The 25,427-nt window shown below is 45.3% G+C and overlaps 1 protein-coding gene across 1 annotated transcript in view; it reads right to left on the bottom strand.

Moving 5' to 3' along the window:
- Positions 1-21,777, bottom strand: part of VWA3A (von Willebrand factor A domain containing 3A) — a 62,830-nt gene extending 41,053 nt beyond the window's left edge. Inside the window, exons 1-8 of the mRNA XM_011931907.1 lie at positions 21,191-21,777; positions 16,524-16,610; positions 16,089-16,212; positions 13,449-13,573; positions 13,274-13,351; positions 10,185-10,239; positions 3,648-3,746; positions 2,201-2,307 (exon numbers count right to left, since the gene is read on the bottom strand). Of these exons, the coding sequence (XP_011787297.1) occupies positions 2,201-2,307; positions 3,648-3,746; positions 10,185-10,239; positions 13,274-13,351; positions 13,449-13,573; positions 16,089-16,212; positions 16,524-16,585 (650 nt within the window). The 5' untranslated portion in view covers positions 16,586-16,610; positions 21,191-21,777. The remainder of the gene's footprint in view (positions 1-2,200; positions 2,308-3,647; positions 3,747-10,184; positions 10,240-13,273; positions 13,352-13,448; positions 13,574-16,088; positions 16,213-16,523; positions 16,611-21,190) is intronic.
- Between the last annotated feature and the right edge of the window lie 3,650 nt (positions 21,778-25,427).

Genomic DNA, 25,427 nt, shown 5'->3' with positions numbered 1-25,427 from the left:
AAAATAAAATAAAATAAAATAAAATAAAACAAAACAATAGTACACATGGTAAAGATATGACATAGGGATATGACAAGAGAATTCTAAGAGTTCCTGAAGATGCAGAACTTTTGGCTGCCATCCATAACAACCCAGGGGTCACTGCTCCACCTAAAGTGGAAATCAGAGTACAAAATGCTCTCGTTCATTGAGTACCTGGCACTAGCCTGGTACTTTGTTTTCATTTCATCTCCATAACAGTCCTGTGAAGAAGAGTGGGTAGGATTGGCCTTGTTCTGCAAATGAGAGAGTTAAGGGACTTGTCAAGAACACACAGTGACTGTTGGGGTTGGGATTTAAAGCCAGAGGGCCAGAAGTGGGCAATTCTCCATCCGGAAGGGCTCTTCTTTACAGCTAGTGCTGGCGAGGCGGCCTCCCTCTTAAAAATCTAAGCACATGCTTTTTTTTTAACTTTTTAATTTTTTTTGGAGACAGAGTCTCTCTCTGTCACCCAGGCTGGAGTACAGTGTCACAACCATAGCTCACTGCAGCCTCGACCTCCCTCCCAGTCTCAATCAAACCTCCCACCTCAGCCTCCCGAGTAGTTGGGACTATAGGCACATGCCATCACACCGGGCTAATTTTTAAATTTTTTGTAGAGATAGGGTCTCACTAGGTTGCTCAGACTGGTCTCAAACTCCTGAGCTCAAGCGATCCTCCCACCTTGGCCTCCCAAAGTGCTGGGATTATAGGCATGAGCAACTGGCCCTGGCCAAAGCATGTGTGTTTTCCTGGGATCTGGAATCCAATCCTGGCTCTGCCGTGTTGGGCATCTTCCCTAAGCTGAGTCTGCATTTCCTCATCTACACAATGAGGATAATAATCCTATTCCATGGGGTGGCTACATATACTAAACACAATCCTCTATGCAAAGTACCTAGTATGGCAACCAACACATGGTGGGTGACTGAGGACATTCCTTTCATGGAAAAGAAATTTCTACTCACTGGATAAATAGAAATTCTTACATACCTCCCTCCTATCCCTCAAAAAAACCCCAGGCTAGAAACCCCCAACTAAAGGACATCCATGCAGTAGAGTACTATGTAGCCATTAAAACAAATGAGGTAGATTTGTATGTATTGACAGAGAAAGAGATTCAAGACCAGCTAGAAAGCCAAAGCACAGAGCAGTGTTATATAGGTCCTGTTTATGTCAAAATAAGAAGGTAAACACACAGATGCATGTGTGTGCAAATATTATTTGTGGAAGTGATATAAGGAACTATTTTGGGCCAGGCACAGTGTCTCACATCTGTAGTCCCAGCACTTTGGGAGGCCAAGACTGGAAGAGCACTTGAGGCCAGGAGGTCAGGACCAGCCTGGACAATATAGCAAGATCCCATCTTTACAAAAATAAACTAAATGGCTGGGTGTGGTGGCTCATGCCTGTAATCCCAACACTTTGGGAGGTCAAGGTGACAGATCACTTGAGGTCAGGAGTTCGAGACCAGTGTGGCCAACATGATAAAACCCTGTCTCTACCAAAAAATGCAAAAGTTAGCTGGGCATGGTAGCGCATGCCTGTAGTCCCAGCTACTTGGGGGGATGAGGCACGAGAATCACTTGAACCTGTGGGGTGGAGGTTGCAGTGAGCCAAGATCACACCACTGTACTTCAGCCTAGGCAACAGAGACCCTGTCTAAATAAACAAATAAAAATGTAGCAGGGTGTGGTAGCACATGTCTGTAGTCCCAACTACTCAGGAGGCTGAGGTGAGAGGATTGCTTAAGCCCAGGAGGTCAAAGCTGCAATGAGCTATGATTGTGCCACTGCACTCCAGGTTGGGAGACACAATGAGATCCTGTCTTGGAAAAAAAAAAAAAAAAAAAAAAGAGGGAGACTCATTTGCTATTATTTATCATCCTTTCATACTGTTGGAATTTTTTAAAAACATGCATGTGTTATTTTCACAATAATAAAACTATCTTTGCTAGTTTGCTGGATAAAAATGGTGTCTTGTGGTAACTTTATCTGTTGGTTTATGAACTGCTGCATGGCCATCTTTCCAAAAATTGTTTCTGCTTTTGTGAGTTGTCTCTTTGTACTCACTTATCTAGTAGTGTCCTGGGGTTTGCAGTTGAATTATTCAATAAAGACTCTGCTGGTTAGGGAGGAAAATGAAAAAGTCAATATCACCGTGAGGCAGGAAAGCCACTCACACAGAGGCGCTGACTTCCATGGGGTCCGGCCAGAGGGACCTGGCGTTGGTGCCAAAGGACAGGACAAATAGCTTCTCCTTGTGGCTCAGCTGCTCATCAATGAGGCTCTGTTGGACAAAAGGACATCACTGGCTCCCATAGCCAGGGGAATGTGGAGCCTGGCTTTGCCTCTCTTGCCTTAGCCGGACTCTCTGGGCTGGGTCTGAGCTGTGCTGAAATATGGCTGCCTGAGGTTGGACTTAGCAGCCAGCCCCAAGCCGACATTTGCTTCCCACCTGCCGGGCCTCCTGTGGGTGGGATGAGCATCTGGGCTGCCATCTCAGTGTGGTATGGTTGGCCCCTGGAGAGGGAGGACAGAGGACGGGGCAGTGGTTTCTCTCTAAGGCATGTGAGCTGGAGATGGAGCTGGTGAGTATCCATCACTTCTCCCTCTTCTTCCTGGCTAGCTAGAAATTCCACCTGTATGCCACCCCCATGAGCTCTGCCCTGGCTAATAGTAGACCACTCCACCTGAGGGATCTTTGGAAACTCTGTCCTGAGGACTTGTCATGAAGGGGGAGACCGCTCTGCAACCTGTCCCCTGACATCCGCTGAGACCAGGAACAGGGAACAAGTCTGGAGGACAGCCCCACACTGAGCCTCATAAAGGCTCTGCAGGACCTGTACAAAATACAATGGGCTATTGCTGCCATGGTACCCACAAGAAAATAGCCTGTCCATACCACATCAGGCTGCAGAGGCTTTTCTTTAGGCCAGACTTCTCACTGTACACTTATGAGAAGACTTCTCACAGAGCACTTCACTTGCACAAGCTCCTTTTACCCTTATGGTAACCCTAGGTAGTCACTGTTATCATCCCCATTTTACAGAGGAGGTAAGTAAGACACAGAGAGATTAGTTAACGCAGTCACATGGCCTGGAATTGGTGGAGGTGGCTGGGATTTGACTCCAGCCATCTGACTCTAGTTCTTAGCTTCTCTGCTATGGATGTGAGTTGGGGATGGAGCAATGGGCAACACCAGCCTGTTCACTGCTCTCAAGCTAGAGCTGGTGAGTATCCAATGGGAACCATAACTCCAAAGAAACCAGAATAGCTCCTCCATCCAGAAAAGGCCAGAAGCCCTGTGCTGTGCTATGCTATGCTATGCAGGAGTCTTCACATCCTCTTTCCAGGGAAACATGGGAGCTCTTGAGTCAAAGTCTAGTTAGCAGGTACTGTGGTGGTGAGAATACTGGAAGTTCACACTGCAACCGAAAATGACTCTGTGGTTGGGTTTTGTAGAATTCAACATAGTTCTCTAACCATAGGTGCTAATTAAGTGTGAACTGTTCTTTATAAGACACCCTATCTTGCATTTGCTATAAACAAGCTAGTCAGCAAGCTCAGGAAGGAAAGGCTGGGGGTGGTGGGTGGTTCCAGGTGTTTCAGGGCGCCAGACAGACTTACCATGAGGTCCTTTTGGAACTCCTCTTTCTGAGGGCCACTGCTGACGGCTGACACATCTATGAGGATGCTGACTCTGGCCCCTTTGATGAAGCCAAATGCCTAAAACCAAAGAGGGCATTTGGAAACAGCCAGTACAAATCTGTGCGTCTCCTACACTGAGCTGCTCTGTGTGATGCAGTGATGTGAACACTTCCCTCACCCCTAGCAAGCAGCAGCAGACAGAAACTCCATTTTATAAGGGAAAAGCAAAATCCAATATCATGACTTCAACTCTGGGCATGACTGCTCTTATTTTGTGGCAGCCTCTTCTTTTTTTTTTTTTTTTGAGACGGAGTCTCGCTCTGTCGCCCAGGCTGAAGTGCAGTGGCGCAATCTTGGCTCACTGCAAGCTCCGCCTCCCGGATTTACGCCATTCTCCTGCCTCAGCCTCCCGAGTAGCTGGGACTACAGGCGCCCGCCACCATGCCCGGCTAGTTTTTTTGTATTTTTTAATAGAGACGGGGTTTCACCATGTAGGCCACGATGGCTCAGCCTCTTCTTTATAAGATTTTTCCCCTTATATTTATTGTCTAATCTTATGAAGTAATACATGGTCATTGTGGAAAATCTGGAGACTGTAGAAAAGCACCCTTTGTTTGAAGATATAAAATTTGATGGCTATTTATATTAGCTTATCTGATTTAATTTCTCTATATCCTTATTTATTTTTTGCCTACTCTACCCATCAAAGGCAGATGTGTTAGCTTCACCAGCTGCAATGGTATCTCTGTGAGTTTCTAACTATGTTTCTTGCTTCTTCTTTTTGAGATGGAGTCTTGCTATATTGTTGAGGTTGGTCTCGAACTCCTGGGCTCAAGCAACCATGTGCCACCACATCCAAGTTTCTAATTGTGTTTCTAAATGCTATTATTACTCTACAGTTATTACTCCTTGGCTTATGATGGGGCCACGTCCTGATAAACCCATCATAAGTGGAAAGATCATAAGTTGAACCATTCTAAGTCAAGGACTGTCTGTATTACTTGTCGATGCTGTTTGACTCTGCACATAAATGTTCATCTTGTTAAAGCTGCATTGTGGATTGGAACTTTCATTCATATGAAATCGATAGTTCTCTAGGGGCAGTAGGTTCCATTCGGTGTTTTTCCTTAAATGCTACTTTATTGGATATCTAATTTTCCTGTTGAATTCACTCTTCTGCTCTCAGAGAGTATTTTATATCTTCTCTTACACCTGCAGCACTCCGTTTCTGTACTCTCCCAGCAAGTGATTTTGCCTCCAATTATGCTGAGAAAACAGAAACAAATTGGAAAGAATTAAAAAAAATCTTTCCATGCAGAGTCTACTGACCTACCAGCCCATAGCCCTACACACTTCACCTTTTTCCAGTTAAAATGCATCTAAGGCCAACCAGCAACGGTCTAGGCTAACCTTTGACTTGCATCACTGGATCTTCTCTTGCTAAATAGGAACTCTGCTTCTGTGATCATCCCTTCTCCTGGATCATCCATTCCTATTGATTGTACAACTTCCATCATCATACGAACAGGTTATAATATCGCCCATCTTAAAAAAGATATAGACCTCTCAGGATGCCACCTCTCCCTCCTGCTGCTGTTTCATCTTTCGGCTCTCCATCTTAGCCACACGTCCTTACCTCCCCGGGACCCATTCAAGTTAGGTTCTCACCTTCCTATTCCTTTGAAACCACATGTGTCAAGGTGATCAATGACCTTTGTCTTGCCAAGGATTTAACCCTTGTCTTGCCAAGCCCAAGGGTTAAATCCAAATTCTCAACTTTCTTGAACTCTGAGTAGCATACAGCACAGTTTGACTGTGTCAAGAATTTAACAAGTTAAAACACTTTGTACATGTGTCTTCCAGGACACCACATTTTCCCACTTTCCCCTCTATTCACTGCCCAGATTTTCTTAATTTCCTTTCCTAGAGAGTCCCTCCTCCTTGTTCCAAAGTCACAATACTGGCGTGCCCTAGGAACTTGCTTCTGAGGGTGTGGGTCATGGGCTGACAGCATCACCATCCCCCAACTTGTTAGAAATGCAGAGTCTTAGGTCCCACTCCAGGCTTACCCAATTAGAGTCTTTATTTTAACAAGGGCTTCCAGGTACACAGTGGCACAATCATAGCTCACTGCAGCCTGGAACTCCTGGGCTCAAGTGATCCTCCTGCCTCAATCTCCTAAGTAGCTGGGACTATAGGTGTGCGCCACCACACCTGGCTATTTGTTTTTTAAATTTTTTTTTAGAGATAGGGTCTTACTGCATTGCCCAGGCTGGTCTTGAACTCCCCGTCTCAAGTGACCCTCCAGCCTCGGCCTCCCAAAGTGCTCAGATTGCAGCCATGAGCCATCACGCCTGGCCACTCTCTTCTTTATCTACCCCAGGGTTTGCCAGCTTTGGCACTACTGACATTTGGCACTATTGACATTTGGGCTGGATAATTATCTTTTGTAGGGAGCTGTCCTGTGCATTACAGGATGGTGAGCAGCATCCCTGGCTGCTGATAAACTAGATGTAGGTAACAACCCCTCTCCTCCAGCCATGACAAGCAAAAATGTCTCCACACATTGCCAAATGCTCCTGTGGGGCAAAGTCTCCCCTGGTGGAGAACCACTGTTCTTTGATCACCTCCTAAGTGATCTGAGTGTCATGCCTTTGAATACCATCCAAATGCTAATAATTATCTGAGGTCCATCTTCAGATTTCTCTTGGAACTTCAGACCTGTGCACCCAACATCCTGCTCCGCTTCTCTGTCTGGAAGTCTACTAAGTCCTTCAGGCTTCACATGTCCAAAACAAGACCTCTTGGTTTTCCTTCTCAAGTCTGTTTCTCCCTCAGCCTTCCCCATCTCAGTAAATGCCATTCAACACTGGCCCAGGTGCTCTGGCCCCAAACCTATCTAATCCATCGGCAAGTTCTGCTGGTCCTACCTTCCAATTGTGCGTTGAATCTACCATATCTCATTCTGTCGACCCTAGAGCTTGAGTCTAAGCCTCCATCATTCTCAGCCAGCGCAGTTGTCCTGTTTCCACTTTTACCCCCTGTATAGTCAAGTTATGCAGCAGCCAGCGTGATTCTTTTGAAACTTGTCAGATCAGGTCACTCCCCGGCTTTATTAAAGCCTTCATCTTTGGAATCAGGCCCTCCCGGACTTCAACCTGCTCATCTAACCTTGTCTCCTTTCTCCACATAGCTCACTCTGTGCTTGCTGCACTGGCCCATGTGCTGCTTCTGGAACATACCAAGCTCGTTCCTGCCTCAAGACTTTTGGACTTGCTGTCTCCTCTGCTTGGAACATTCTCCCCAAAATATTGGCAGGGCTCACCTCTGCACTTTCTTTAGGTGCCTTTTCAAATGTCTCCTCTTCAGAGTGAGTATCCTCAACCATTCCATTTATTTATTTTTTATTTTATTTTTGAGAGGGAGTCTCACTGTGTCTCTCAGGCTGGAGTGCAGTGGCATGATCTCAGCTCACTGCAACCTCTGCCTCCTGGGTTCAAGCAATTCTCCTGCTTTAGCCTCCCGAGTAGCTGGGATTACAGGCGCCCACCACCACGCCTGGCTAATTTTTGTGGTTTTAGTAGAGACGGGGTTTCAGCATTTTGGCCAGGCTGGTCTCAAACTACTGACCTCAAGTGATCCGCCTGCCTTGGCCTCCCAAAGTGCTGGGATTACAAGTGTGCACCACCATGTCTGGCCTAAACCATTCCATTTAAATAGTCCTTCTGTTCCACTCTTGGTTCCCTTACTCAGCTTTGTTTCTTTTTACAGCACGTAAGCTCCATGAAGACAGGACCTTAGTATTAGTCATGGTTTTTTCCCCCCAGTGAACCATTCCTTTAGCAAGTACTGGTCATGTTGGTAGTCTCAGTCCTAGAACAATGTCTGTTATACAATGACTCAATATGTGTTTGTTGAATTCATGACCCAAATATGGCACAAGGCTTTCTAGGGTATTGCCAGTCTGGAGGCAAGAAGTTGAAATCTAGAGCCAATTCTATTTCTTTTAAATCAAAAACAAGCTGCCGGCCAGGCGTGGTGGCTCACGCCTGTAATCCCAGCACTTTGGGAGGCCGAGGCGGGTGGATCACAAGGTCAGGAGATCGAGACCACGGTGAAACCCCGTCTCTACTAAAAATACAAAAAATTAGCCGGGTGCGGTGGCAGGCACCTGTAGTCCCAGCTACTCAGGAGGCTGAGGCAGAAGAATGGCTTGAACCCGGGAGGTGGAGGTTGTAGTGAGCCGAGATCGCGCCACTGCACTCCAGCCTGGGTGACAGAGCAAGACTCCGTCTCAAAAAAAAAAAAAAAAAAGAAGCTGCCACGAGGACTTTACAGCTTTTGGAATTGAAAACATTCATTCCCTAAACCTAGCCATTGAAGTTCTAGACATTTATTCCATAGAAATAACTGGACAAGTATGTAAGAGGCAATTGGAGCCGGGTAATACCAGATATTCTCATTTTTTGAGAGAAGTCTGATAGCAGACATGAAAGTGAAATATCAGGAATTTAAAAATCTTGGCAACTAATTTGAAAAATATTTAAAACTAGGGAGCCCAGAACAGCATGGCTGTGGGCCAGATTTGGCCTGCATGCCACTAGTTTATAACTTCTTCTTATCCTCTGCAGACACAGATCCAGAGAAGTGAGGCCACTTGCTAGGGCCTTAGTGAGAGAGCAGAGCAGGAACGGTGACCAGAGATTATCTGGCCATCACTCAGGCTGCCTGCCTCAACACCCAGGGAGCCGGTGAGCTGATTCACAGGTGATCGCTTCCCTGGGCTCTTCCATGGTTTCTCTGTAGCTCTGTCAGAAAGGGGTGGCAGGAAGAAGGGGCTATTGATCCCCGCCATCTTTGACAAAGGTGCCAGGATGGGGTGATGGGGGTGGGTCGGTAAGAGCAGCATGTGCTACGTGGATGCCTATGGAGTATGGGAGGATTTCATTCCTCTGGGGTCTCTCTGCCTGTTACCATGGGCAACCAGAGGGGTCCAGCTATAGCCGCAGACAAGCATCTGCTGACTCAACTTGTCCAAGCGAGTGAAGGAGGTTCTGGATCTGAGATGTAGACCACACCCTGGAATTGGCAGGACAGGCAGGCTTAGCACTATGTTGTTACCCACTGGTCCTGGGTAGAGGTGGGGATTGGGAGTAGGGAGCATGACTTTCAGCATCTGCTTTTCCCAGGGTTTAAAGCAAGAGTTGAAGATTGTGCCTAAGGGTGGAAGCAAACGGGAAGCCAGAAAAGTGCCAGTTGATGGCAATTAAGCTAAAACAAATAAGAAAGCAAATCAAAGGTTAATTTGCCCATGATCACTCTTCTACCCTTGGGTTCTGAGAAAAACATTTAATTAAAAAATTTTTTTTTTTTTCAAAGATAGGTCTTGCTCTGTCACCCAGGCTGGAGTGCGGTGGCACAATCATAGCTCACTGCAGCCTTGAGCCTCCTGGGCTCAAGAAATCCTCCTGCCTCAGCCTCTCAAGTAGCTGGGACTACAGGTGTGCACCACTACACCTAGCCCTTAATCAAACTTTTGTGGGGTTTTTTTGTTTGTTTGTTTTTGAGACGGAGTCTCACTGTGTTGCCCAGGCTAGAGTGCAATGGCGTGATCTCGGCTCACTGCAACCTCCGCCTCCTGAGTTCAAGCAATTTTCCTGCCTCAGCCTCCCGCGTAGCTGGGATTACAGGCATGCACAACCACACCCAGCTACTTTTTTGTATTTTTAGTAGAGACAAGGTTTCACCATGTTGGCCAGGCTGGTCTTGAACTCCCGACCTCAGGTGATCCACCTACCTAGGCCTCCCAGTGACCTGGGATTACAGGCATAAGCCACCACGCCCAGCCCTTAATCAAACTTTCAAGAAAAGTGATATCCAGATGATCAGCCTTAGTCTTCTAAATCTCATTGTGGGTCTGAAGTTAAATGCCTAGGGCACATCTGCATTCTCACCTGCCCAGTACCCGTTCCCCCTTCTGGTAACAGTGCTCTGGCCTTCCACATGCAACCATCTGTCTCCCTTTCTCAGTCCATGAGGGCTGGGGGGGCTAACCCCCAGTCTCTTTCCCCTTCCTCCATGACTTTTTTTTTTTTGCCCTAGAAGTGAACACTAGTTCCAGGCCTAGTCAGATAGTATATTTCATCTCCTTGGCTATGTTGATTGGTGTAAATTGGTCAATGGGAGTCAATCCCAGGATTTGGAAATTCTGCAGGGAACAGGAAGTGAGGTTCCTTTCTACTGGAGCTGCTGATCACCACCTTCCTATGCCTGAAGAGAGATGTCCCGAGAATAAAACCAACTCAGAGGAAAGCAGAGCCCACAGGCATACAGGTGACATCATCTGAGCACCTAGATCCAGCTGTGGCTTGGGTTTTCATTTACATAGGTTAGTAAATGGCTTTTTTAGCTTAAACCAATTTACATTGGAAGTCTATCATTTGCAACTGACAGGGTTCTAACAAATACAGATGGAATGAGTGAAAGGGGGCAAAGAATTAAACCTATGCCTGTTACCTTCTTGCTGTTTTCTGTGAGCCACTGAATTCTCTCTTGGTAGACTTCAATAGTGCTGTCAAGACATCAGAAAGACTCATCACCCAAGGTCAATGTCCTCACTGAGCAACAACAGCCACTTACATACACAAAAGGCAGATATGAATACTTTTTTTTTTTTTTTTAATGTGCATAGGGTCTTGGAAGGAGGTGGTGAACATTTTAAGTGCACTGTAGTGCACGCCTGTAGTCCTGGCTACTCAGGAGGCTGACTTGATCACTTGAGGCCAGGAGTTCAAGACCAGCTTGAGCAACCTAGTGAAACCCTGCCTCTACAAAAAATACAAAAATTTGCTGGATATGGTGGTGCAGGCCTCTAGTCCCAGCTACTCAGGAGGCTGAGGTGGGAGGATCACTTGAGCCCAGAAGTTCAAGGCTGCATGGAGTTATGATTGTTCCACTGTACTCAAGCCTGGGCAAAATCAAGCAAAGACAAAACTGAAGATACTTGGTTTGCTAGGGCACTAGGTATAAGGGGATTGCAAAAGGGATCGAGTATATAGGTGCTGCTCTACTGGTGACACAGTGCACAGGATAAATGACAATGGTTTGGTGGATCAAGCGGTGGAATCAGGCCCTCCCAGACTTCAACCTGCTCGTCTAACCTCATCTCCTTTCTCCACATAGCTCACTCTGTGTTCATTCTGCCCGCTGTGGGCAGGTCTGTGGAGGATGGGGGAGGGTGTTCTTATGAGAAAGTTGGAAGACCACCCTTGCACTTGCTCAATCTGTGTCTTCTCAGAAGAAATTGTTCCTAGTCTCCTGGAAACTGATCATAAAGGCACAACAGAGGCAGTTAAGCAATCATTTCTACTGGATTGATTAACAAAGAACCTAGTTTCTGAAAAGTAGTCCGGGAGGGCCTGATTCCACCGCTTGATCCACCAAACCATTGTCATTTATCCTGTGCACTGTGCCACCAGTAGAGCGGCACCTATATACTCGTAGCTGGGGGACCTTCTGGAAGCTGCCTTATTGCATGCCTGGCTGGAGACTAGCATATATCATGTGCACAAGATAAGGACTCAGTCACTTGAATTTAATTGACTTGTCCTCACTGGGGGCAGGTGAGATTTGGGGGCCTAGAGAGGGACAAAAGAGGTCTTTGGAAATGAGATCATGGGGTAGTGGGTGGTAGATAGAGTCATAAGGGACACATGAGTTATGAATAGAGCTAAGAGGATGAGCTTTATTTTTATCTTCTTCTTATTTTTATTTGAGACAAGGTCTCATTCTGTTGCCCAGGCTGGAGTGCAGTGGTACGATCATGGCTCACTGCAGCTTCAGCCTCCTTTGGCTCAGGTGATCCTCTCACCTCAGCCTTTAAGTAGCTGGAACTTTAGATGCACACCACCACAACTGGCTAATTTTTATATTTTCTGTAGAGTTGGAATTTCATCATTTTTCCCAGGCTGGTCTCGAACTCCTGAACTCAAGCGATCCGCCCGCCTCGACCTTCCAAAATGTTGCGATTACAGGCGTGAGCCACTGTGACCAGCTGAAGATGAACTTTATAATAAAACATATTTGTGTTCAAGATCCAGCTTTGCCATCTACTAGCTGTGTGACCTTGGACAGGTGTGGTAACCTTTCTGAGCCCCAGTTTCACCATCTCCAACATGAAGATAACAACAGAATTTGTTACCTTCAATTTGCTAAAAGTCAATTTACTGAAAGCTAATCCTCTGAAAATCAATTTGCCAAATGACCAATTAGCTAAATAGACTTGAACATTCCTTAAAATGCTGGACTCACAATTAAAACTGATAAACCAAAATATTGCAGAATTCTTTAAAACCTGTTTCAGCTTCCAACCTAATAAAAGTTACTATAAATTCTACAGTTCAATGGTTTTGAGAAATTTGAGCAATTGGTCATTCCATGAATGGCCATTCAGCAACCGAGTTTTGGTTAACTGGCTTGAGAGTGATGGTTTTATAAGGGGAAACCCCTTTCTCTTGATTCTCATTCTCTCTTTGCTGGCTGTCTTGTAAGATGTCCCTTTGCTCTTCCTTCATCTTCTGCCATGAGTGTGAGGCCTCCCCAGTCATGTGGAACTGTGGGTCCATTAAACCTCTTTCTTCTGTAAATTGCCCAGTCTCGGGTATATCTTTATCAGCAGCATGAAAATGGACTAATACACATGTGCTATCAAAACCTGGTTTAGGAGTGGGGATGCATGCATGTTTTTGCCATATATTTGCAAAGGTATGAACGCAATCAATTTGACATTGAAAGTCATTACTCTTAACCATTAAACACCAGATGAAGCTGTGTCATCCAAGGGACTATGGATTTCATTTTATATTTTTTTAGAGATAGGGTCTTATTCTGTTGCCCAGACTGGAGTGCAGTGTTGTGATCATAGCTCACTGCAGCCTCAAACTTCTGGGCTCAAGTGATCCTCCCACCTTGGTCTCTCAAAGCGCCAGGATTATAGGCATGGCCCACCATGCCTGGCCCTAGACTATGGATTTGAAAAGGCTGACAGACATTGATCTGGTCCAACCTTTCTATTTGAGAAACGAGGAAACTGGGGCTAGAAGTGGGAAGAGACCTGTCCATCTCCCTGGGTGGTAGACTTTTTTTTTTTTTTTTTTTTGAGACAGGGTCCCACTCTATTGCCCAAGGTCTCACAGATATTGCTGTTTGAACAAAGTTACTTCCAGGCTACTGAAACGACATAATTCTTTTTTTTTTTTTGAGACAGTTATGCTTTTGTTGTCCAGGCTGGAGTGCAATGGTGTGATCTCAGCTCACTGCAACCTCCACCTCCTGAGTTCAAGTGATTCTCCTGCCTCAGCCTACCGAGTAGCTGGGATTACAGGCATGCACCACCAGGACTGGTTAATTTAAAAAATGTGTATTTTTAGTAGAGACAGGATTTCACCACGTTGGCCAGCCTGGCTTCAAACTCTTGACCTCAAGTGATCCACCTGCCTCGGCCTCCCAAAGTACTGGGATTAGAGGCATGAGCCACCATGCCCAGACCGAAATGACATAATTCTTGAGCTCCATGGTGTTGGGAGGATGCTAAGAAACATACTTACTCAGAAAGCTTTGACTCAAAGTGGCGGATGATCTGGGTGGAGAAACGTATTTTCTGCACAACATTGGTGTCCTCCTCCCTGAAGAAGCAAAGCCTTATGAGGGGGTCTCTCGGGCCCAGGGGGCTGCATGTGTTGCTGCAGCTGTGGGGGTTGTAGGGAACAGCTTCAGACTTACAGCACTTCTGTGCCCTGGCTTATCAGGTCAGCCAAGGTGAGCTTCTGACACTTTAAACTGTGAGCCGAAAGCCAGTCTTCAGAGTCCTCCCAATCTGAAGACTGGGTCTCGCTCGCCTGCAGCCTCTGCAAGACAAAAGCCAGAGTCAAACAGAGAAGTGGAAAGAGAGGGAAGGAAGAGGTTCCCTTCACAGAGATACCCAACGCGGGCCAACTCAGACTGATCCTATCTTTTTTTTTTTTTTTTTGAGACGGAGTTTCACTCTTGTCACCAAGGCTGGAGTGCAGTGGCATGATCTTGGCTCACTGCAACCTCTGCCTCTCGGGTTCAAGTGATTCTCCTGCCTCAGCCTCCTGAGTAGCTGGGATTACAAGCATATGCCACCACGCTCGGCTAATTTTTGTCTTTTTAGTAGAGACAGGGTTTCAGCATTTTGGCCAGGCTGGTCTCAAACTCCTGACCTCAAGTGATCCACCAGCCTTGGCCTCCCAAAGTGCTGGGATTACAGGCATGAGCTACCATACCTGGCCCCCTGGTTTGTCTGTTTTAGAGACAGGGCCTCGCTCTGTCACCCAGGCTGGAGTGCAGCGGTGTGATCATAGCTCACTGCAGCTTCGAAGTTCTGGGCTCAAGTGACATTGCCTTAAGTTCTGTGCCTCAGGTCTGCTCTGCCCTCTGTCTCAAAGGGAAATTAGCAAGTGTTGAAGAAGTGTGAAAAACACTCTTATAATTACTGCAAATACTTAGATAGCACTTATTACATGTTAAGCACTTTCCATACATTAACTCATTTAATTTTACAAAGTAGGTTCCATTATGATAACCCCATCTTGCTGACCAGGGAACTGAGGTACAGATAATTTAGGTAATCAGTCCAAGGTCATGCAGCTAGAAAGTGGCAGATGTGGAATTCAAACCCAGGCTGTGAAGCTCAAGTCATGCTTCTAACCATGGTACTATGTTGTCCCTCTAAACTAGCACCAAACTGTGACCATCTCCATGAAGGAGTGAGAGGACTGAGGGGCCAGATTACTTTCTCATTGTGTGATTCTATGCTAACAAATGTCCTGCCCTTGAAAGGCACCACCTAAAATCATAGGTCTCTGTCGCATATCTAGGGAAACACAGCTCTCTATCACATGGACACTAGATGTCACTCTTCTCACTTTTCAGACTCGACCCTCTCCCTCGTTGGAAACACTGAGCATGGTAGACTTTTTTTTTTTTTCTTTTGAGACAGGGTCTCATCTTATTGCCCAGGCTGGAGTGCAGTGCCACAATCTCAGCTCACTGCCAAAATCTCAGCTCATTGCAGCCTCAGCCTCCCAGGCTCAAGTGATCCTCTTTCCTTGGCCTCCTAAGTAGCTGGGACTATAGGCACGTGCCACGATACCTCGCTAATTTGTGTGTGTGTTTTTTTTTTTTTTGGTGGAAACAGGGTTTCACCACGTTGCCCAGGCTGGCCTCAAACTTCTAGACTCAAGCGATCCTCCCATCTAGGCCTCCCAAAGTGCTGAGATTACAGATGTGAACCACCGTGCCTGGTGAGCATGGTAGACTTAATAATTCACCTTTCTTCCATCTGTGTTGCTTTTGAAATGATGTCACGTTTTAGGACACAGATTTTGTATTATTCATACTTGAAGACACACTATTAAACACATTATGGATTCTGACTTTAGGCCATGCTGATTATGTAACTCAACTAGTTCATTTGCATAGAGAATGGTAAGATCTTTGTGTTGGAGCAATCCTTTCCCTCTTTCCTTCAGGTTCATCTGCAAGGCAAAGGAGGCCCCAGCTGTGGCTGATAAATATGAGAATGATCCTGTGTACACCTGGGAAGTCATGCATTTTGATATAAAATTAGAGGAAAGATGCATGTCATCAACATCTGAACTCATTACAAGATTTCTTCAGAATCTCAAAACTCTATCAACCTTTCCTCATCTCCTTTAATTAAACTTGCTTTCCTGTAAGTGCTAGAACCTAAGTAAATCATGGGTATTTTTCTGATTGTTTAATTGCCAGCATTATAACTGGATTGTTTTTGACTATCATTTCAAAGGTATCATATTTAAACTCTAGTGTGTGTTAGATACACGGCTGTGCACTAGCCTTGCTTGAACATGGCAACCACTGATTGCCACTGTTTCCCTGTTAGAATGAATTCTGAGTTCTAGACAATCCACTCTCCCTCTTGGGAAGGCCCATTGAAGGTCAGCCTAAAATCATAGTCTGGTAAGAGGTTTATTCTCCTATTATGCCCCATTTGTCCAACAGCACTTCCTGAAATGGATTTCTGAATCTAGATTTCAGGGAATCTCAAAAGCAAAGCAAATCTCAGGAAGGGGAATTTTAGAATCAAATGCTTAAGACTTCAGGCCGTGATAGCATGATCAGAGTCTTCACATGCTCCTGAATATTTAGTGACATGGCCAAATAGGCTATACAATTTCTATATAAACAGAGAGATTCTTCAGTCATTTCTAAAGGCAGAGGATTAGAGATAAATGCTTAATTAATCTTTTTCAGTCCTAGAATCCTATGAGAAGGAAGAAATCCCCAGAATTTAGCACATTCTGCATTCCCTGAATGATTTGTAGTATCACGACCCAGTTAAAGTGCCATGGTCTTTACCAGTAAGTCCTGTGTCTGGTTAACGTGTGTAACCAGTAATCCATTGTCTGAATTCTGACCAAGTCCATTCACATTCTTCTGCTTTAGTGACTTCTTTGAATCTCTGCCAGTGTTTCTCCTAATGCTACAAAACATAAAGTAATTTGATGAATGCCTGTGCACTGGGCATTGATTGGTTTGACATCCCCAGTGCCTCCTCTCTTTGCCTTAGTCCCTACAAGGATTCTAGAAACATTTTTCTGTGCAGTAACTGAGAAGGGTTCCTGCAGAGTCCTGATAAAATGTGGACTCCAGTTCCATGAGATATTTTATCATTTAGATAACTAAAGCCCTCAGGTGGCTCTAAGAAGATTCAATGACCCAGTCTCACCCTCAGCTCCCATGAGCAAAATGCTGTTGCTGTTTTCATTTGCAAAATCAGAGAACTATGCTTACCAATGGTTTTCCAGAAGCATATTTTCTTGGCCATGGAAGACATGACTAGTTTGTGTAGCCATTGCAAAACACCCAATGCTTATTTTCCTAAAGAAGGAAAGAATACCAGAAAACAGGATAAATGTGGCATACAGACAATAGTTTTGGGGGGTATCTATATTCAGCACAACACTTTTCTACATTTTTAAATTAATTTTTTTTTGACATAAGGTCTCACTCAGTTGCCCTGGCTGGAGTACAGTGGCCCAGTCATGGCTCACTGTAGCCTTGACCTCCCAGGCTCAAGCAATCCTCCCACCTCAGCCTCCCAAGTAGCTGGGACTACAGGCACAAGCCACCATGCCCAGCTATTTTTTTCTGTTTATTGTAGAGACAGGGTCTCACTATGTTGCTTTGAATGGTCTCGAACTCTTGGGCTCAAGTGATCCTCCCACCTAGGCTGGGATTAGAGGTATGAGTCACCATGCCTGGTCATTTTTAAAAATTTTAGAGACAAGGTCTTGCTTTGTCACCAAGGCTGAGGCAATGTGGTGCTAACATAACTTATAGCAGCCTCGAACTCCTGGCCTCAAGAGATCCTCCTCAGCCTCCCTAAGTCATGGGATTATAAGAGTGAGCCATTGTGCCCAGCCAACCCTTCTTTACTTAATTCATTCAGTAAATACTTACTGAACACCTACCAGGTATCAGGCATTGTGCCTGGTGCTGAGGATACAATGGTGAACAAGATAAAGCTTTCTCAACTTCCACACTTTAACTCTTGGACCGGACCATTCTTTGCTGTGGGGGCCGTCCTATGTATTGTAGGATGTTTAGCAGCACCCTGGCCTCTACCTATTTATATCTGTAGCGTCCCTCTGCACTTTTTCCCAGTGTGACAATCAGAAATGTTTCTAGACATTGCTTAATATCTCATGGACAGCAAAATTGTCCCTAGTTGTGAACCACTAAGATAGACATTGTCCTTGTCCTCCCAGCGCTTATATTCTAGAGGGGGAGACTGATATTAAAAAACTAAATAAAATAATTACAAATTGTGGAAAGTGCTGAAGGAACTAAAAGGATGTGATAGAAAGTAATCAAGGTGCTAGGCACGGTAGCTTACACCTATAATCCCAGCACTTTGGGAGGCAGGCTGAGGCAGGAGGTCACTTGAGGCCAGGAGTTCAAGACCAGCCTGGGCAACCCAGTGAGACCCCCATCTCTATAAACAAAATAAAGATATATTTGCCAGGTGTGGTGGCATGTGCCTGTAGTCCCATCTACTTGGGAGGCTGAAGCAGGAGGATTGCTTGAGCCCCGAAGTTTAAGGCTGCAGTGAGCTATGATTATGCCACTGCACTCAATCCTGGGCGACAGAGGGACATTCTGTCTCTAAAAAATAAACAAAAATCCATACCCAAATCCAATGTTACACCCCCTTTTCTCCCTCCTGCTTAAAACTGATCAAAGCCTTCTCTATTTCTAGGATGAAGACTGAGATCCTTCAGATGGCATCTGAGGACCCTCAAGGTCTGGCTGCTCCCACCTACCCCTCTAGATTTCCCACTTCACCACTGCTCTCCTCTGTGTTCCACAAGGGCCTCCCTTTCCAGTTCTTGGAATTCTCTAGTTCCTTTAACCACAGGGCCTTTTCATGTGCTGCTTCTTTGCTCTGGAACATTCTTCTCCTTCTCCCCTACCCTAATCATCTTGGCATTTTAGCTCAAATATCATTTCCTCCAGGAAATCTCCAGCATCCCATTCTATTTCGGTTTCCTTTGCTTTATACAGACTTTCATAGAACTATGCTCTTTTAGGGCAGGTATTTTAATTTGGAATGATACATTCATTAGTGGGATTTTAAAAAATTTGTGTGTCTCTCCCCTTACACTGTAAGTTACATAAGAGCAGGGACTGGTAGACACTCGATAAATATTTTGAGAAGGGAAGGTGAAGGGCCAGGAGGTTGAAAAACTCGCTTGGTTCTTTTTTTTTGGAGACAGAGTCTTGCTTTTGTCCCCCAGGCTGGAGTGCAGTGGCATGATCTCGGCTCACTACAAACTCCACCTCCTGGGTTCAAGTGATTTTCCTGCCTCAGCCTCCCACATAGCTGGGATTATAGGCGCCCACTACCATGCCCAGCTAATTTTTGTATTTTTAGTAGAGACAGGGTTTCACCATGTTGGCCAGGCTGTTCTCAAACTCTTGACCTCAGGTGATCCACCTGCCTTGGCCTCCCAAAGTGCTGAGATTACAGGCGTGAGCCACCATGCCCAACCTGCCTTGGTTCTTGAATTTCTAATTATATATGCCAGGCACGTGTGAGACCTGACTTTCTGCTCCTGAGTTCCATGAGATACCCATGAGATACTGTTTCTTAGAATTCTCTACCTTTTTTTGCTTCAGCTAGCTCCTTTAGCTTTTTGTTATTTGCAACCAAAAAAAATACCAGCTAAGACACAGCAAGTGAGAGACTCTGAATAAAGTTGCAGCTTAAACATTAGAGTGTGTGTTCTTGTGAAATCATGAAATTAAACAGCCTAATAATGGTTTGGCAACTTGCTTTTCTCTTTCAAGTCTTTAATCTTTTATTCAGAGGATGCTTTGTTTTCTGGGAAGCACCAGGATAATGTGGCAATGCTTTAAAACACAAACACACACACACACACACACACACACACGGCTTTACTTCAGCAAGCTGCCCTGGGAGACTCTAATGGCAGAGACTGTTGAAATAGAAATGCCTCATGAACACTGGCCACCCCATAGTGTCTCACTTCCCTCTTTCCAGTCAGTGATTAACAGCTCTTAATGAATTCAGAGGACTGCACGACTAGATTCTGGGGTAACTGGTGCAGGCTGATGGAGAAGGTGTTGAAATGCATAAAAATAACAAAACAAAATAGTGCTCCAGAAAGAGCATGGGACTGGGTGCAATGGCTCATGCCTGCAATCCCAGCACATTGGGAAGCTGAGGCAGGGAGATTGCTTGAGCCCAGGAGTTTGAGAGTAGCCTGACCAACATAACAAGACTCTGTCCGTACATTTAAAAAAAAAAAAAAAAATTAGCTGGGCATGGTGGTGTGCACCTGTAGTCCCAGCTACCGGGGAGGATGGAGTGGGAGGGTCACTTGAGCCCAGGAGTTTGAGGCTGCCGTGAGCTGTGATCTCATTGCTGCACTCCAGCCTGGGTGAAGGAGTCAGACTCTGTCTCAAACGAACAAAAAAACAAACAACAACAACAACAACAAAAGTGCTGAACCTTTGGTTTCTTCATCTTCAGAATGGAATGGGGACAGCAGTAACTGACCTGCCTACTTCAACACCATTATCAAGAGGATCAAATGAAATTGAGAAAGTAGAAGTGCTTTGTGAAATACGAAGTACTATAAAAATGCAGAATGCCGGCTGGGCACGATGGCTCATGCCTGTAATCCCAGCACTTTGGGAGGCCGAGGCGGGTGGATCACGAGGTCAGGAGATCAAGACCATCCTGGCTAACATGGTGAAACCCTGTCTCTACTAAAAATACAAAAAAAATTGGCCAGGCGTGGTGGCGGGTGCCTGTAGTCCCAGCTACTTGGGAGGCTTGAGGCAGGAGAATGGCATGAACCCGGGAGGTGGAGCTTGCAGTGAGCTGAGATCGCGCCACTGCCCTCCAGCCTGGGTGACAGAGCAAGACTCTGTCTCAAAAAAAAAAAAAAAAAAAGTAGAATACCATAAAATGTGGGCTGCATCTTCAAGCACTTCAGCATATGACATGAAAACAATCATGTGTTTCATGAACATTTATAGAGCGCTCACTGCGTGCCAGAGAGAACAGGTGTTGGGGAGATAGACATGAACAGGACGCAGCTCTTTCCCTTGGGCCTTTGCTCAAATGAAATCTTATTAGAGAGGTCTTCTGTGAGTACCTTAACTCAAACAGCACCTCCTCCACCTGCCTTTATTTTTCCCCACAGCATGTTTCACTATATATATTCACTTATTTACTTATAAGTAAATACGTTCTATATATTTACTTATTTACTTGTTTTATAATTTCTCTATATTTAGTTACTTACTGTTTGAACCTCTGCGCACCCCTCCCACATAAACATACTAGAAGTAGATCCATTTGGGCCGGGACAGTAATGTTCACTGCTAGGATATTTTTGCATAAAATAGAGTTTAGAACATAGTAGCTGCTCAAAAAACATTTGATGAATAAATGCATTCAGAGCAGGTCCAGAGTTTAGGCAAAGGTGAGCTGAATTACACTGGGGGGTGATTGCAGGAGAGGAAAAGAACAAACCAGTCCAGGGCAGATGGCATTTTGGTCCAAGGGAGAGAGGGAACCTTGATTATTGGGTGAAAATAATGATAATAATAATAGGAGTCTTTCCTGAACCCCATTCACTGTCCCCAATCCCCCAGGGAGGAAACCATTCCTCCTGTGGAAGTCCTCCTGTCGCTGCCCCTTCACTTTGTCATATGGAGTTGTCATGGCCTGTCTCTCAGACCGGCTCCATGACTTCCTTGTCTAGTGGCACCCCCAGCATTTAGCCCAATGCTCGGCATGTAGGGAGTGGATGCTTTACACCCCAGGCTACCTCAATCTTGTCACTCAGTTCAGAGCTTAGCATCTGGCCTCCCCCACCCCCTCTGTCACCACCCCTGTCAACCCTTGTGACGCGCACCCTCACCTGTATTTCTTCGTTTATTTCTCCATCTTTAGGAGAAGGGTTCCTGGCACTCCAGGGCCTTGCTTCTCCTAGATCTCACTTCTGGTTTCTCCAAGCTCCTCCAAGCAACTCAGCAGTGAAGCTTGCCCTGTGGGAATGTGTTAGCTGGTCTCCAAGGTAACAGACTGCACCACTGCAGCTCGGGGCAGGGAAAGGGAAAACCTTCCTCACTCCAGGGAAGAAGTCACCGCTGTGTTGTTGATAACCACTTCTCCCAGGTCACTCTGCTTTTCTCCACCTTCACAAAAACCTGGAAGCAGGATTTAGACCTTTTTTCAAATTTCACAACCTCTCAGTCAGCACAGAACTATGGTTTAGGCCAGTAAAGCCCTGGTGCCTGTGGCCTTCCTGTGGTAGGAACTGAGGAAAGTTTCCAGAGAACTCTGCCGCGTGTGGCAAAGGTGGCAACTTTCTCTTCCTCCTCAGACTCCCTTGGGTTCCCTGAACACAATCCTTGGGAGAGGTCAGACAGTCCCCTATCCCTACCTGGTCCAGCCCCACCTAAACCTGGCTAATATAGCCAAGCTCAATGACCATTTTGCATCAGAAGAGATCATCTGCCACCGTGGTTCCTAAGCCCGGGTGCCCACGAGAATCACCTGGATTGTTTGCTAAGAAAACATTCCCATTCAGGAGATTGATTCAGAACTGTGAAAAGGTGTGGGAATGCACATGTTTAACAATGGCCCCAGGTGATTATGATGTAACTAGTTCTTGGCCCATAGCTGGTAACCTCTCTAAACCCTTCTTTTATAGTGGTCAAGAGAGACAAAGTAATTAATGTCTCCGAAGTCAACCAACTTGCAAGCTGCTAAAGGATCTGCAGTTAGTTTTTCGAATCCAGGACATTTCTCAAATCAGTTTTCACTTTCTGAGAGTTTTATAAGTTTTATAAACTTTTATCAGTTAGAACATAAGGTTGGGTGGTGACTCATGTCTGTAATCCCAGCACTTTAGGAGGTTGAGGCGGGAGGATTGCTTGAGGCCAGGAATTTGAGATCAGCTTGGGCAACACAGTGAGACTCCGTCTCTACAAAAATAAAATAAAAATTAGTCAGGTGCTGTGGCTTGTACCTGTAGCCCCAGCTACTTGGAAGACTGAGGTGGGAGGATTGCTTGAGCAAAAGAGTTCAAGGTTACAGTGAGCTATGATCACACCACTGCACTTTAGCCTGGGCTACAGAGCAAGACCCTGTCTCAAAAATAAAGAACATATGCCACCTGTGGTAGTTATCATATGGTAGGGAACACCCTTCAGATGTGGACCCCAGCAGCCATGCCTATAGGCCAGGTCAGAAACAACCAACATGCTCAAAATAGAAACTGCTTATTAACCACTGGTCACCGGGGGTTGAGAACACCATGTGTAAGTCCATGGCATTTGTTATGTGGCCAGCACCAATACGGCAGAAAATGAGGAAGAGCAGAAAGAGGTAAGGAGGTCCCAAGGGGCTGTGAGCAACCAATGGCTACTCTGTGAACAAGAGATGAGGGTCCTTGTGCCCATCTTGATGGAAATTTTGGGTGGAAGGGGCTGGCTAATTTTGACATCTTTTTTTCTTTTAGGCACGGGAACCCCAAGCAGGTCATCTACCACCCTCACACCTTTCTTTGCTTCCTGGATATATGGGTTTTCAACACTGTGCATAGAAGTAAAGTCCAACACTGGAAACTCTTTGTTTCTGCTTTCTTCTACTTGAGCCTACACAACACACATTCTGAATAGATCTCTGCCAGGCGGATAAAGCAGAGTAAGCCTTTCAAGCTGTAAGACCCATCAAGAGGAAAGCTGTGTGGGTACCATCTTTCTTGGCTCCCTTCAGGATGCAGATCATGGTGACACCCATGGAAAGCATCAGAGCACAACAGACATTTCTCCTACCTTAGGCTCTTGGAAATGGATCAGGGTCAACTCATCTCTGGTCTTTTATTTAGGAGCTCTAGCGTGGTCCCATTGCCCAGGAGTATGGTGGGATATATCTTTCAGATGTTAATTTGTTTTGCCTTCTTTCTTTCCTCCATTTCAAACCAGGAGCAGGTGCTTTGGGTTGGGTTGAGAAGCAGTAGCCTGAAGTAACTTTTTTCTGTCTTTTGTAAAAGCCTAAGCTAACGAAAAGATTAAAGTGACATGCCAAAGCAGGGGAGGTGAGGAATGTGTTTAATGTCATGAGGAAAGTGGGAGTGTAAAGATTATTTCAGTTAAAAGAGACAGAAACCCAACTCAAACTGGTTTAAGGAAAAAAAGGAATTTATTTTCTTAAATAACACAAGAATCCAGGGATAGTTCTGGCTTCAGGGATGACTTGATCCAAAAGCTAAAGTGATGTTAACAGAACTGTCTTCCTTTCTCAGCTTCCTTTCTTCTAGGATGGCTTGATCAGGAGGCTCTTCAGGTGTGGCTGCCAGCAGTGCCAAACTTTTCCCCTATAACTTAGCAACTCTAAGAGAAGAACACCTCTGTCCAGGAGTTCCAGCAAAGTCCCAGGCTGGTCACATGCCATGCTAATTGCTGAATCTGTCACGATGACTCCGGCCAAGCCTGGCTTGTGTCGAGCTCTGAAGCCAAGGTGAAATGGGCTCCATGAAACCACATGACTTGAGGTAGGAAAGGAGTAATTTTTCCAAAAAGAAAGAGCCTTTTTTTTTTTTTTTATAAAACCCAAGGGACCATGGTACTAGGCAAACATGCCTCTCAGGAAAGCCAAAGGGGAGATACTCTCCCAGACAGATTAAAAAAAAAAAAAAAAATCAGAGATCTAAAAATCAGAGGGAGTAGAGACTTGTTCCATGTTTGGTGGCAATACTTTGGTAAGATGGCAATCTCTAAGAGAAAGTGGGTCCTTGGTGCATTCTGGGAAGAGTCCGCAGACACAGGAGTTCCCAGCTCACCAAAGTTTATCATTCCCCAAGGGTGAGACAAACACAGTAAAACTACTACCTCATTTAGCCTGCAACAATTGATGTCTCAGCAGTAACATGTAGACAGATGATCAACTAGTGGGTGGTGGTGGGGATGGGGCGGAGCTTCCAAATGTTCGAACCATGAACTTCTGTACAACTTAAGAGTACTCCAATAACCCATTAATTCCTACCAGTCCAGTAGAAGGGATCCAGTTGAGTTTTAAGTGCTTTGGGAGTAGGGGTGAGGAGCCGCTGGTTTGGGAAAATTTCCCTGGGTGCTGGAATCCTGAAAGGGCCCCAATAAAATCAATGCCCTCATCTAGCTTCATCCATCAAGGAAGTCGGCACTATAAAATACCAGTGGGCTGGGGCATGGTGGCTCACGCCTGTAATCCCAGCACCTTTGGAGATCGAGGCGGGAGGACTGCTTTGAGGCCAGTTCAGGACCAGTCTGGGCAACAAAGTGAGACCCCATCTCTACAAAATATTTTAAAATTAGCCATAAATGGTGGTGTGTACCTGTGGTCCCAGCTACTTGGGAGGCTGAGGTGGGAGGATGGTGGCCCAGGAGGTCGAGGCTGCAGTGAGCAGCCAAAAACCAAACCAAAACCAAAAAACCAGTGAACAATGAATACAAAGAGAAAGCTCAACAATGAGGGACATGATGGAAGATTAGACACAAACAACTTAATAAGTGGGAGGTTTTTCTTACATTTTTTTTTTTCCTTTCAACAAAGTGGAAAGTGTTTCTAAATAGGGACCACCTTTTATGGTTGTTTGCATTCCACATCCAGAAGAAGCAAACCATAGATTTAGCTGCTCATGTTTGAGCCAAGGAATCATGCAAGCAGGACAAGTTATTTTTATTCCCTTTAGACCAGCCACACTGGTGATGCAGGACAGCAGGAGTCCTAGATCTGAAGTCAGGGAGCCTGGCTGTGAAACCCAGATTCACCAGTTGCTAGTTACAGAAGATTCACCAGTTGCTAGTTACAGAACCTGGAGTAAGGTGTTCAGCCTTTTAATCCTTGGTTTTGTAGTCTATAAAACACTACTCTGTACTTCACAGGTAGAGGATTAAGATGACATATGGGAAAGCACATAACACATGAATTTACTGTTTCTTTCTCTAAACGTAGAGAATGCCACTATTATTTAACCACAGTGCTTTTGAAAATAGGAATTCCTTTAATAGTTGATACGCTTCAGTTAGAATGTCAGGTTATTATGACATTTGAGAAGTTTTTGTTACCCAAGGCCTAAGTTCACAGCAGCATTATCTGCAATAACAAAAAAC

The sequence above is a fragment of the Colobus angolensis genome, unplaced genomic scaffold (genome assembly GCF_000951035.1).
Source record: "Colobus angolensis palliatus isolate OR3802 unplaced genomic scaffold, Cang.pa_1.0 Scaffold92, whole genome shotgun sequence".
NCBI classification, from domain to species: domain Eukaryota; kingdom Metazoa; phylum Chordata; class Mammalia; order Primates; family Cercopithecidae; genus Colobus; species Colobus angolensis.
This window is presented reverse-complemented; position numbering and strand designations above follow the sequence as displayed.